The 13203-nt window shown below is 43.7% G+C and overlaps 1 protein-coding gene across 1 annotated transcript in view; it reads left to right on the forward strand.

Annotated features, from left to right (window-relative positions):
- The window catches only part of LOC113081886 (D(2)-like dopamine receptor), a 48624-nt gene extending 42974 nt beyond the window's left edge, over positions 1–5650 (forward strand). Inside the window, exons 7-8 of the mRNA XM_026253788.1 lie at positions 1960–2305; positions 2425–5650. Of these exons, the coding sequence (XP_026109573.1) occupies positions 1960–2305; positions 2425–2621 (543 nt within the window). The 3' untranslated portion in view covers positions 2622–5650. The remainder of the gene's footprint in view (positions 1–1959; positions 2306–2424) is intronic.
- The last annotated feature ends 7553 nt before the right edge of the window (positions 5651–13203 follow it).

A 13203-nucleotide genomic window follows, 5' to 3' on the forward strand; every position in this document is an offset into this window, starting at 1 on the left:
CAGCTTAGGACAGGAGGACGGAAGCACCTGGAGTGACTGGCATGTCTAGGCCATAGAATTTAACAAACGTAGAGGGCGTGGACCACCCCGCAGCATTGCAGATGTCCAGCATGGATACACCCGCTAAGAAGGCCTTGGAGGCCGCGATACCCCGAGTAGAGTGAGCCTTGGCTCCCGACAGCGGGGGACGACCAGACTTGTGACTTGGTGACTTGGACTCGAGTTGACTCGAGTTGCTATTTTTATGATTTGAGACTTGACTTGGACTTGGAAGTTAAAGACTCGGGACTTGACTTGACTTGAGAGACGATGACTTGAATGACTTGAGTGTTAATCACATCATGTTTTCAGTTTGAATATAAAATATATAAATTATGCTAAGGGGGCTTAAGCCCCGAATATTTAGTAACCTTGTTTTTGAGAGTGCAAGGCCAAAGGGAAGTACTCGATATTGGTAAGCTTCGCCCCCGAAAGCGAACCTCAGAAACTTCCTGTGTTGTGTGGAAATATGCGTCTTTGAGATCTATTGTGACAAACCAGTTCTCTGACCTGATCTGAGCTACAACATACTTGATTGTGAGCATTCTGAATTTTAGTCTCATAACTGAACGATTTAAGACCCTCAAGTCTATAATTGGACGCAACCCCCCATCCTTCTTTGGAACTATGAAATACTGGCTGTAAAATCCGGACTTCCTGTCCTGAGGAGGGACCAACTCGATGGCCTCCTTCTCTAATACGGTTTTCACTTCCTGTTCCATAACCAGACCCTGCCTGTGGCCGACAATCGTCTGAACGACCCCGTTGAATACTGGCGGCACGAAGCCGAACTGAATACGGAAGCCTTTTTTTACTGTGTGCAGGACCCATCGAGATACATTTGGCAATAGTTTCCACACTGCTAAATAATCTACTAAGGGAATCAGTCTCTCGAGACTGATTTCTGGTGTAAGAGGCCCCCGCAGTGGCGGCGAGTGTCTCAGCCCCGCTACGCGCACGGGCGGAACATACTGAGAGTGATGCTCGCTGGGACCTGCTGCGCCATGGAATACTGGCAGGGTTGAATCGGGGAGTCCATGAGGCAGACCCTGTCCCGCTCTTTCATATCAGACAGGGTCAACCATAAGTGCCTCTCCGCGGCCACCATAGCTGCCATGGACCGCCCAATTGCTCGGGCGGTCTCCTTGGTGGTGCAGAGGGAGAGATCAGCGGTCCTTCTTAGCTCGGAAATGTCGTGGGACTTGAACTCCTCTCCCTCATCTAGCTCCTTAAGCAGGTCGGCTTGGTACACCCTTAACACCGCCATGGTGTGCAGACACGCACCAGCCTGACCCGCAGCCGCATACCCTTTGCCCAACAAAGCCGATGCTGCTCTGAGTGGCTTTGGGGGCAATGCCGGGGCCTTTAGAGACGACGCCGCGCCAGGGGACAGATAGCTCGCGAGCGACATACGTTCACAGTGCAGGCAGTCGGTCCCCTCGAGAGCCGACACAGCGTGCTTCGAACCCAGGCAAACCACGCACAGGCTGTGTGTATCCCCACCCGTTATATATCTCGGGCAGGGAGGAACACACAACCTATAATGCAATTTGGAATCGCCATCAGTGTGTTTGACTTTCGCCTTGCTCTTTGGCATGTCTAGGAGCTCTTAACTGGACAGACAACAGTAAATAAGACTCACAAGACAAACAGTTTGACATTCACACACAGAGCGCTTGCTGAAAGACACGAAGCTGACGCCAGCTGCGTGGCACGTGCTTTTATAGCTTCCTGGTCGCTTACGTCACTCCGCCGGTGACGTCACGCTCTTCCATTGGTCTGATTTCACACGATATTCAGAGTCGCGCACACTGGGCGCGTTCCCCAAAGCGTATTGACGCAGCTCGAGTTCCCTCGAGGAACTATTAAATGCCATTCATAGAGTAATCATACAACTAATGGTAAACATGTCTTCAACAGCAGCTGATAAAGGAGGTCCTGCACCAAGGTGCTGATGTTGGAGTGGACATCGTGGCAGGCACCAGCCCTCCCGAGAAAAAGAAACTGGCATCCACTCTGGTCGTCGACCTGCTGCCCAACCCAAGTCCAATCCATGCCTCTCCCGCCCATGGTGAATGCCAGTCAAATGGAGATGAGAAAAATGGGCATACCAAGGAGGTTCAGACCCCTAAAGAAGCCAAACCTGTTGAAACTCAGGCACTGCCCAATGGCAAAACCCGAACTACAGTGACCAAAACCATGAGCAAGAGGAAGATTTCGCAGCATAAAGAAAAGAAGGCTACTCAGATGCTGGCTATTGTTCTAGGTGAGGTCACAATGCTGTCATTTCATACAAGTATTCCTCAGTCGTATGCCGAAACAGGTTACATAAAAGTCCTAGTTTCTTTCCCTCAGAATACCTCAGCATTTTCTTCTCTGTTGCAGGTGTTTTCATTATTTGCTGGCTGCCCTTTTTTATTACTCACATTTTGAAAACTCACTGCACAAGCTGCGTGGTGCCACTGGAAATGTACAATGCCTTCACTTGGCTGGGATATGTAAACAGCGCCGTCAACCCCATCATATATACCACTTTCAATGTGGAGTTCAGAAAGGCTTTCATAAAGATATTGCACTGCTGAGGACATTATTCACTGCACGCATAGAGGAGGTGGAGATGGAGGTTTTCGAAAGAGGTTAGTGCCATCTTTCAACGCCATGTGAAATGAGGGATTTACAAAGCCATGCTTTTAGGGCAGAGCAGAAGAACTCATTACAGAAAATGGAGGTTCAAATGAATGTCACCGTAGAATTTTATTTGCGAATTTCCATTATTTCTGCCAGCGGAGTGCACATGTGAACGTGTTTATTCTCTTTGGCACTGGAGTGTAAATGTGATTAATTGTAGAATTGAAGTAAATTTGAAATGATCAGTAATTGGATCTTGCCACAAAGACTTTTACACAAGCGGAGATCTGAATGTCGTAATTACATCATTATATCAATTTAGTGGCAATTTAGTTTACAAAGTGCTTGCAGCTCTGTTTATTCAAGTAATTATTTAATCACCAATCTATTTATTTGTCTGGGAACTTGTTAATTAAGAGATAGATATTGTAAAGGAAAATACGTAAGGTGAAAATGCCATTCATGGTTTTATAAAGCCAGGACTCAAAGATATTAAAGGTGCACTCAGTAATGTTTTGTTTCTCAGATGTTTGGACTGTCATTCTGACGGCATCCATTCACTGCAGAGGATTCATTGGTGAGCAAGTGATATAATGCTAAACTTCTACAAATCCGTTTCGGTGAACTAACAAACTTATCTACATTTTGGATGGCCTGAGGGTTAATAAATGTTAAGCAATTTTGGGGTTAACTATTCCTTTAAGAAAAAGGTTTCAATTAACAATGCGTCTTGTAGAAATGTGCTGTTTGTGGTCATTTGTGTATAAATTATTTCATGAGCTAATGATAATAGCCAAAATAAACTAGTATCTGTCTGGTCATGTGATCTCAGCATGTCTGCCCAATTAGGTACCCACTCGCTCCACACTTTTTATCAGAGCATACAGTATAATTTTTTTTTTAGTTATTACTTTGTGTAAAATGTTTTTAAGAACAATACAACTATTTATTTTTTAAACAGAATGCACCTTTAAGCAAACAGAAATGAATGCCTTTGACTTACCGACTATGAAGGACAATGTAAATAGGAATTAAATAGTTTTATTGAAGCCCATGACAAAAATTATCATGCATGTTGCATTTGTACTTTACTACACTGCAGCCAATGTATGTCTATTGTGTGTGTGTGTGTGTGTGTGTGTGCGTGTGTGCGTGTGTACATTACGAGTACACAAACTTATCTGAGCTATATAAAGTTGTATCTTTGTACTGAAGTAGGTGTTTTTATTTGACGTGACAGATCATTTTTGTGGTTGAAAAAAAAGCACAATTAATTTGTGGGGGTGGTGCAATTTCCCATGTTAATAACTGTGCTCCATTTTAACATGGCCATAGATATCCACTGCTGGATCAAAATTCTGAATAATAAAAATGTTGAAATCATCTTTTATGAAAGAAAAAAAAAAGTTTCAGGACAGAGTGAATTATTATATAGTACATGATAATGACCATTAACTTTGTTGCTTGTGAAGGTAATAATTGCACTTTAATTTAGTTTCTTTCTTTTTTTCTTTGTTGAGAAAAATGTAATTACTGGTGTGTTGTATAAAATTGTCTCTCTCAGTGATCGTTTGAAAAGCAGTCATGAGAAAGAAAATGATATGGTTCAAAAAACAGACATTGATGTAAGTCATCTTAATGCTGAATAGTGTAATTTTTCAGTGTTAAAATAGTTTATGGCATCACAGCTTATGCAGACACAGCTTACACAAACTATAAGTAAGCCAATTAATATTTATAAATGGTGTGAAGCTATAAAACATCACCGACCAGCCAGACACAGCAACACTAGGTCAACAATTAAGGCGAGTTTGGGGCATAACTATATGTTTGTTTAGTTTTTTGTTGTTTGAAATGTTCATTATTCTTGCAATTCCATTCAGTGACACTAATAGCACAAAGATTACACACTCCCTTACTTGCTTATTATTGCAGTTTAATCATCACTAAACATGTAGATCCTGTAGAAGACATTTCAGTGAGAATAAAAGCGTGCTTACAGTGAGGTGTTTTATGTAACTAATATCAGACTCTCAAGCTGAAATATTTGGCACTGTTAGTGCAAAACCTATTCAATTATTTATTTACTTCACAGCAACCTTTTTGTCATGAAGTGCTATTGTCATGAAGTTAATCAATGTGCCATACATACACAGGTCATTTAAATTTAATAAAAAAAAGAAAAGAAAATATATTTCATAGCATATTAATCACAAACTCAAACTTATTTTATGTGTATAATACAAATATTAGAGATTCTTACATATTTCCGAAGCTCTTTTTTTTTCTCCATGAATGGGTTTTAAACTTATGTGTGGAATGTGAGGATTCTGTATACTGTATTGGAAATCTCCAAAAATGATAGCGATAATGTGTTTCGTTCCAAAAACTACTGCTCTAAAGTTTCTTTATTCAATTAACAATAGGTGAATAAAAGCACTGACAACTTTTAGCAATTAAAGAAAGCTTTTAGGGCTTGAAACTAAACATATTTGAAATTGTATTCCACTATTGTAAATTGAATAAAGAAGCATAGAGTGCAGACCTTTTTTATTTGGTTATACTTGGGCTTTACACCAAAAAGCTGGGAGGCGGTAAGTTGTTTGTCAGAGCTGTGTGCTTCTTTTGATTAGTGCAGGTTAAAATCCTGCACTTTGATAGTATTTATAACTCCTAACTTGGTTATTTATAACTGCATTTCTTTCATGATGTGCATTTGCGACCCAAGAATCACAGTATGTTGTTTTACTGCTTTACACTTCTTTGTTTTTAATGACCCCTATTTCCAATCAGGATTTAATCAATAGTTTTATCAGTATGTGCTCATGCAAATATAATGGAATGTAAATGCTGTACAGTTTTTAATCAACTCCTGCTGTATGTGTTTTTCAACATGGTCTTTTCCTTGTACATAAAGTCCTATCAACTTGTTCGGCTTTGAAAAAAGAAAAACATGCAATGGATACCTTTTACATAGTAAGTAAATTTATGGTCCAAGTAAGTTTATGGTCTGTCAGATATTTTGTAATAGTAAATATTGAATGAATAAAAGTCCTTGTCAGGCATTGTGAACTGATCTTTTGTACAAAAATCTTGCTACACATCTGCTACAGTGTTATTTAAGTCAAAGGAAATAAGTGTTATTTGTAGGAGTGGGTATCAATAGGCTTCTAAAAATATTTGAAGGGTCAAATCTGTTGTACATCGATCATATGCTGGCTCTTAAATGGTGTGACATTACTTTAAAATAAGGCTAATGCAAGAAAAGGTCAATGTTTGACAGAGAGTGGAGATGAAAACAACTGGCATTCTGGGAAATCTGAAAACACTGTGGCAGAAAGGCTTTTATTAACCCAGCAAATTCAGGGCATCATTGGAAAAGGCACATCGGATCACATGTTTCCATTTGTTTTTTGGCTGTTTTGATTATTTGTAATCACCATAATTAAAATCAGAACCTTATTGGTAAAAAAAAAGAAAAAAGGAAGGAAGGTTTTTAAGGATAAGGGGTTATAGTTATAAAATAATGTGCCGTATAAATGTGAGTGTGGTCACAGAGTCTTTTTATGAGGGCAGAAGGAGGTTTTGGAAGCTCAGCTATGATTAGATTGTGAGATGCGGCAAGCCACCGAGACAGCTCATAATTACGGCCCACCATCTAAAAGTACACACTCGTTTCAGTGATGGATTGAAGCTAATTACAGTGGAGGCCTTGAAACTAAAATTCCTTTCAGTCACTCATTATTCTCGCTGATTATTGACAACTTTAGGACATTGGGATCAAATATGTGTATTTGCAAATCTTTAATTAATTCAATCATTAAATCAAGAGAATCAAAGCTAAACATAAAGTGTTAATGTGCACCGCTTTTCTGAAAATTAAAGCATTTCAAAATACAAGCCCTGTGTTTTGTAATCTTCTACATTCACTTTCAGTGGCCGGCCATTTTTGACCGGGAACATCACAAGTGTGACTTTGTGCCCTTTTGTACAAAATAAAAGCATTTAAAAAAAAAAAATTCCTGGTTAAACATTAAAGTTGGCTAGTGTGATCAACAGTGAAACTTTTTTTCACCTTTTTCACAATATTGACAAAATGATTAACAAATAATGCTTTTTTCACTCTAAAACTGAGGTGCATAAGCTCGGATAAATGACTCCTACAATTAAATAGTTTGAAAATTAAATGCAAAACCAGTCCTAATTGAAAGAGAACAAGTTGACAAAAAGATTGAATCCAAGATTGGGTGAAAATATGGAATAATGAGTGATTAACAAGCTATTTTTTATAGGCCGGTCATTTTTGACCGGGAACACCACAAGTGTGACCATGTGCCATATTTTTTACAAAACAAAAGTTTCAAAACAAAATTCCTGGTGAAAATTTTAAGTTGACTAGTGTGATCAACAATACCAATTTTCTTCAGATTTAATTTTTTCCAACATTATTCAAAAATTAAAAAAAAAAAATTACTCAAAAAATGAAATGCCTACTCTGTGAGAAGCTTTCACTTCGCATGCTCCACTCCCGCTTGTCACTCTTTGATGAGAAGAGCGGCGAGCCTCGCACTCCTCAGGGTGCAGGACCCGCTTCTGCCGAGGCAGAACGGAGAATGCATTCCTGGGGTTCGCAAATGGATCTCTCAGCGGGGTTGGAGACGGGTCCGAGGGCTCTTTCTCCTCCCTTACCAGGGAGATCCATAGCTCAAACTCAGGTGTCGGAAGCCCGCCCTGCGGCTTCTTCAGCCCGGGGGGAGAGCTTATTGCTTCGTTGCTCTAGCTCCGAGGAGTTAGATGTAACAGGCAGTGAAGGTGACACAATCAGGGGGGAAGAGGATTCACCATCTCTTTCCCCAGCATATGGGGAGTTGGTTGAGTGAGTGAAGTGACATTCAGCCAAGTATGGGGACCCATACTCAGAATTTGTGCTCTGCATTTAACCCATCCGAAATGCACACACACAGAGCAGTGAACACACACACACACGCACTGTGAGCACACACCCGGAGCAGTGGGCAGCCATTTATGCTGCGGCGCCCGGGGAGCAGTTGGGGGTACGATGCCTTGCTCAAGGGCACCTAAGTCGTGGTATTGAAGATGGAGAGAGAGCTGTTCATGCACTCCCCCCACCCACAATTCCGTCCGGCCCGAGACTAGAACTCACAACCCTTCGATTGGGAGTCCAACCCTCTAACCATTAGGCCACAACTTCCCCAAATGAAGTTGATGTATTAACACGAGCTGTAGATAAGTAACATATATCTTGGCCATCTGATAAACAGAGCGCTCGTCCTAAAAGCAAATTAGACGAGCGTTTTCTGTCTTCTAAAACATCTCCTACATCACGGGGTCTTCCTTTTTTTTCCTGATCTTCACAGTGAGCTGTCTAGATCATGGAATAAGCCATATTCGTCACGTCTTTTCAGCCCTCAAGTGCGCATTTATTCTGATATAAGAGGGCTGAAAGAAAATGGTTATGAAGCGATACCCCGGGCGGAACAGATGCTCGCGAGCTATCTTCCCCTGGTTCAGCGTCATCTATTAAGAACCCTACTTTGCCCACGAAGCCTTTAAAGATCACATCTAATTTAGTGGGTAAAGCTTACACAGCAGCAGGTCAGGCTGGAGCTTGCCTTCACTCGATGGCTTTGATTCAGGCTTATCAGGCTGAGCTGCTGGGGGAGTTAGATAACAGTGAGGGAGTCAGCCGTGACGAAATTTGCGAACTTCGTCGGGCTACGGATTTATCTCTCAGGGCGACTAAAGAAACAGCACGTGCTATTGGTAGATCTATGGCTGCTTTGGTTTCTACAGAAAAACACCTTTGGTTTAATCTTTCAGATATTAAAGATAAATATAGATATTTTCTTTTAGACGCTCCCATTTCTCATGAAGGTCTGTTTGGTGATGCTGTGAATGAAGTGGTTGAAAGATTTCAAGAAAATAAAAAGCAATCTGAAGCTTTTAAAAGTTTTCTCCCTCGCCGATCTTATCCTGATGCTGCTGGGTGTGCAAGGCAGCCCCACCCGTCATGCTCCTCATATCATGTTTTTCAAAAAGAGAGTGTTGCGTCTCGCGCTCCTCCTCAAATTCACGGGGACCGAGCCAGCACTCACAGCCAAAGCAATCTAAGCAGAAGCTTGATCTGAGGACCGTTCTTCTCGCTAAGAAAGCTTCAGCTCAGAAGAAAAGGTCTTGACGCCAAATGGGTCAGACCTGTGAGGGCAGTCCCAATCGAGACGGTGCGGTGTACACCTCGGTATACGGTGCCTGTCCGGTCTCGGTGCTCTCACAGGGCCGTCCTGCAAACCCCGCCACCCTTGGTGCCTCGGGGCGCAGCGATCTCCATCGGGTCTCTGGCGCTGTGTTTTCCAGGCGCTGCGTCGGGCTCGCTCCCTCTGAGGGGGGTTCAAGAGCAGTTAGCTCGGGTGGTTCCTGCGCTTCGGCTTCAGGTCCCTGAACTAGCTGTTCAAATTACACCAGAGGCCAGCCCCGAGAGGCTGGTTCCCTTAGTTGAATGTCTGACAGAATGGAAAAGTCTGCCGAATGTATCTCAATGGGTCCTGCAGATAGTAGATAATGGTTACAGAATCCAGTTCGGGTTCTCGTCCCCCACGCTACAACGGGGTGTTGCTCACAGTAGTGCATCCCGAGCAGGCTCTGGTCATGGAGCAAGAAGTGAAATCTCTTTTAGCGAAAAATGCTATAGAGCAGGTGTATCCTCCCGACAGGGCATCAGGTTTTTACAGCTGTTATTTCATTGTTCCAAAAAAGGATGGAGGGCTGTGTCCCATTTTAGATCTTCGTCTGTTGAATCGTACAGTTCAGAAATTAAAATTCAAGATGCTGACACTCAAACAGATCGTGACTCAAATCAGATCCGAGGACTGGTTCATCACGATAGACCTAAAAGATGCGTACTTCCATATCTCCATCCTCCCTCAGCACAGGAAGTTCCTAAGGATTTCTTTCGGGGGCAAAGAATACCAGTATCGGGTACTTCCCTTCAGTCTAGCTCTCTCACCCCGCACATTCACGAAGTGCGTAGATGCAGCTCTGGCCCCGCTCAGGCTGCAGGCCATACGTGTTCTGAATTACTTGGACGACTGGTTGATTTTAGCGGAATCAGAACAGTTGGCGGTTCGGCATCGAGATGTTGTCCTCGCTCATATGCAGAAGTTGGGTTTGAGGCTCAATACCAAGAAGAGTGTGCTATCTCCATTACAGAGGACCACTTTTCTTGGGGTGGTATGGGATTCGGTCACGATGCGAGCCGCTCTTTCGCCCGCTCGTGTAGCCAACATCCTCACAGCCACATTAGAGCTAAAGCTAGGCCAGTCACGCACTGTAAAACAGTTCAAGAGATTGTTGGGTCTCATGGCAGCAGAGTCCAATGTGATCCCCTTTGGCCTGCTGGGCATGAGACCTTCACAGTGATGGCTCAGGACCAGAGGGTTCTCCCCAAGGGGAAACCCACTTCGTACGATCAAGATCACGCTGCAGTGTCTCCGTGCCTTGGTCATATGGAACACTGGTTCCTGTCCCAGGGTCCGGCACTGGGAGCTCTTTGACATTGGGTTACCATCTCGACAGATGCTTCCCTTACCGGCTGGGGAGCAGTAATGGAAGGCCGCTCAGCTCAGGGTCTGTGGGAGAGCCATCATCACTCTTGGCACATCAACTGCCTGGAGATGATGGCTGTCTTCAAAGCTTTGAGGCACTTCCTGCCAGACCTGAGGGACCATCATGTGCTGGTCCTCACAGACAATACATCGGTGGTCTCTTACATCAACCGTCAGGGGGGTCTGTGCTCGTGCCCACTCTGCAAATTAGCGCACCAGATCCTCCTGTGGTCCCTGGGGAAATTACGCACTCTGAGGGCAATGTATATACCAGGGACTCAGAATATTGGAGCAGACACCCTGTCGAGGTAGGTGCTGAGGCCAGGGGAATGGAGGCTTCACCCCAAGGTGGTCGAGCTCATATGGGAATCTTATGGCCAAGCAGAAGTACACAGTACACGACGCACTGTCCACTATGGTTCTCCCTTACTCATCCAGCCCCCCTGGGGTTGGACGCTATGGTACAGACGTGGCCGACGCTTCGTCTGTACACCTTACCCCCTGTTCCTCTGCTCCCAGGAGTTCTGGAGAGAGTCCACCAGGACTGAGTAAGTCTACTTCTCGTAGCTCCACACTGGCCGAGTCGAAATCTGGTTTGCGGACCTGATTGGTCTCCTCGACGGTCCGCCCTTGGAGATCCCGATCAGGAAAGACCTTCTATCCCAGGCTGGGGGCACTATATTTCACCCACGGCCAGAGATTTGGAAGCTTTGGGTGTGGCCTATGAGGGGGCGCAACTCACAGAGAGTGGTCTCTCAACTGAGGTTGTTGAGACCATTCTTAGCTCCAGAGCTCCAGCTATGAGGAAACTTTATAGACTCAAATGGAATGTTTTTTCTTCTTGGTGTTACCAACATCAGTGTGACCCCGTCCACTGCTCTGTTGGCTCAGTTCTTGAGTTTTTACAAGACCGCTTCACTTCTGGTATATGTCCATCCACCTTAAAAGTTTACGTGGCGGCCATTTCAGCTTTCCATGCCCCAGTGGAAAAGGGTCTCTGGGTCGAGACCCTCTTATCCCTCGTTTCCTTCGTGGCACCTTGAGGCTGAGACCTGCAACTCATACTATAGTGCCGGCCTGGGACCTGGCTATAGTTTTAGAAGGCCTTTATAGGGCTCCTTTTGTACCCTTAGATTCTGTCTCTGTGAAGTTTCTTTCGTTTGAGACTACTTTTCTCCTTGCTATTTCATCCCTTAAAAGAGTCGGAGACCTTCAGGCTCTCTCGGTTTCTCCCACTTGCCTTGAATTTGCACCTGGGATGGTCAAAGCATTTCTCTACCCTAAGCAGGGATATGTCCCTAAGGTACCGACCGTTGTTCCGAGACCTATTGTTCTGCAGGCTTTCTGTCCTCCCCCGTTTGTATCATCGGACAAGGAAAAGTCTAACCTCTTGTGCCCGGTGCGAGCATTGGACACTTATGTTCTTATGTTCACTTGTGTATATTCTTATGTATATTCTTCTTTTCGGAAATCCGATCAGCTGTTTGTTTGTTTCGGGTCACCTAAGATAGGTCTTCCTGCCACTAAACAGACACTTAGTAAATGGATAGTTGGGGCTATCCTTTTTGCCTAGGAGTCTTCTGACCTACCGTGCCTTTTGGGGGTCAGAGCTCATTCTACTAGGAGTATGGCGGCCTCTAGAGCCTTATTATCTGGGGCCTCTCTTCAGGATGTTTGTGATGCGGCAGGCTGGTCCTCGCCACTCACATTCATCAGGTTTTATAGCCTAGACCTGGACACTACTCCCGGGTCTCAGGTTTTTAATTCTTGAGGTGTTGGTTTTTTCTGGCTGACACTCAGGCACTTGTAATATGGCGGTTTGGGTATTCTCGTTCCCAAGGCGTTATCGACACATCACGATCGACGATGCGTCTCCCTGCCATACTTCCTTCATTCCTGTGATCGACTTGCTTTGGCACTGTCGAAGCTAACACCGGTTGCTCCGGTTGGGATTTTTATCAATTCCTAGTTGTGACGTCACTCCTGACGCTCACTCTCGCCATTGGACTAGTTGACATGGATGCTTCAGACGCACTCACGCAGAATGCATTCCCAAGGCATTATCGACGCATCGTCTCGTTCCCTTCTCGGGGAACTGAGGTTACAGACGTGACCGAGACGTTTCCAATCAAACCAAATAACAGTTCACCTCCTGTATATCGAGTCAAATCAAATATAGCTACATGTCACCTATAATAATATGCCAAAACCAGATCATCAACTTGAGCATCCTATCCTGTCAACTGTAGCCCTATCCTCACAGACTCAAGCTGAAAATGCAGCCAGAAATAAAAGTGATTATAGTGTGCAAGTTCACAAAATTAAATTCACAGTCACTGCACAGACAATTAAACTCCCCCCACACACGTATATGGCCACCTTACACCTTTCAGATGAAAGTCTGAAATACTACCTTGCTTCCTGCACTACTACATGGATTGCCAAAATGTCCATCTGTGAAGTTGTCATATTATCCTGATTAAAGCTTAGATGAATGTATGAGATGTAGACTGATCAGGAGTTGGAGTCTTAATTGGAAGATTGTAAGCTTCTGAACCATTAAAAGGAGGTCAGGTTTAACTTTTTTTTGTCCCAGTCAATAATTCAGGGGACTAACCCTTGGAGTCCACATGTTCTGATCGAATCCTTTAGTAATTGAGCCAAACATTCTCAAACAGCCCACAAGTTAATAAGACACTTCCCCCAGTTTTTTCAACAAGAGATTCATCTTTATAAGCATCATAGCAAAGAGAGCCCTGAGACACTCCAACTCTGGGGTACAAACTGCACAGAATAGTATATTTTTATGCTTTTTGAGATTAGATTTCTCTTTGTCACTCACAGTGGTGTCCCTTAGGAAAGAAAAACAATCACAAATGAAATATTTTAATATCTCTATTGGGTCTCCAAGACA

This window comes from Carassius auratus, chromosome 5, assembly GCF_003368295.1.
Source record: "Carassius auratus strain Wakin chromosome 5, ASM336829v1, whole genome shotgun sequence".
Classification (NCBI taxonomy): domain Eukaryota; kingdom Metazoa; phylum Chordata; class Actinopteri; order Cypriniformes; family Cyprinidae; genus Carassius; species Carassius auratus.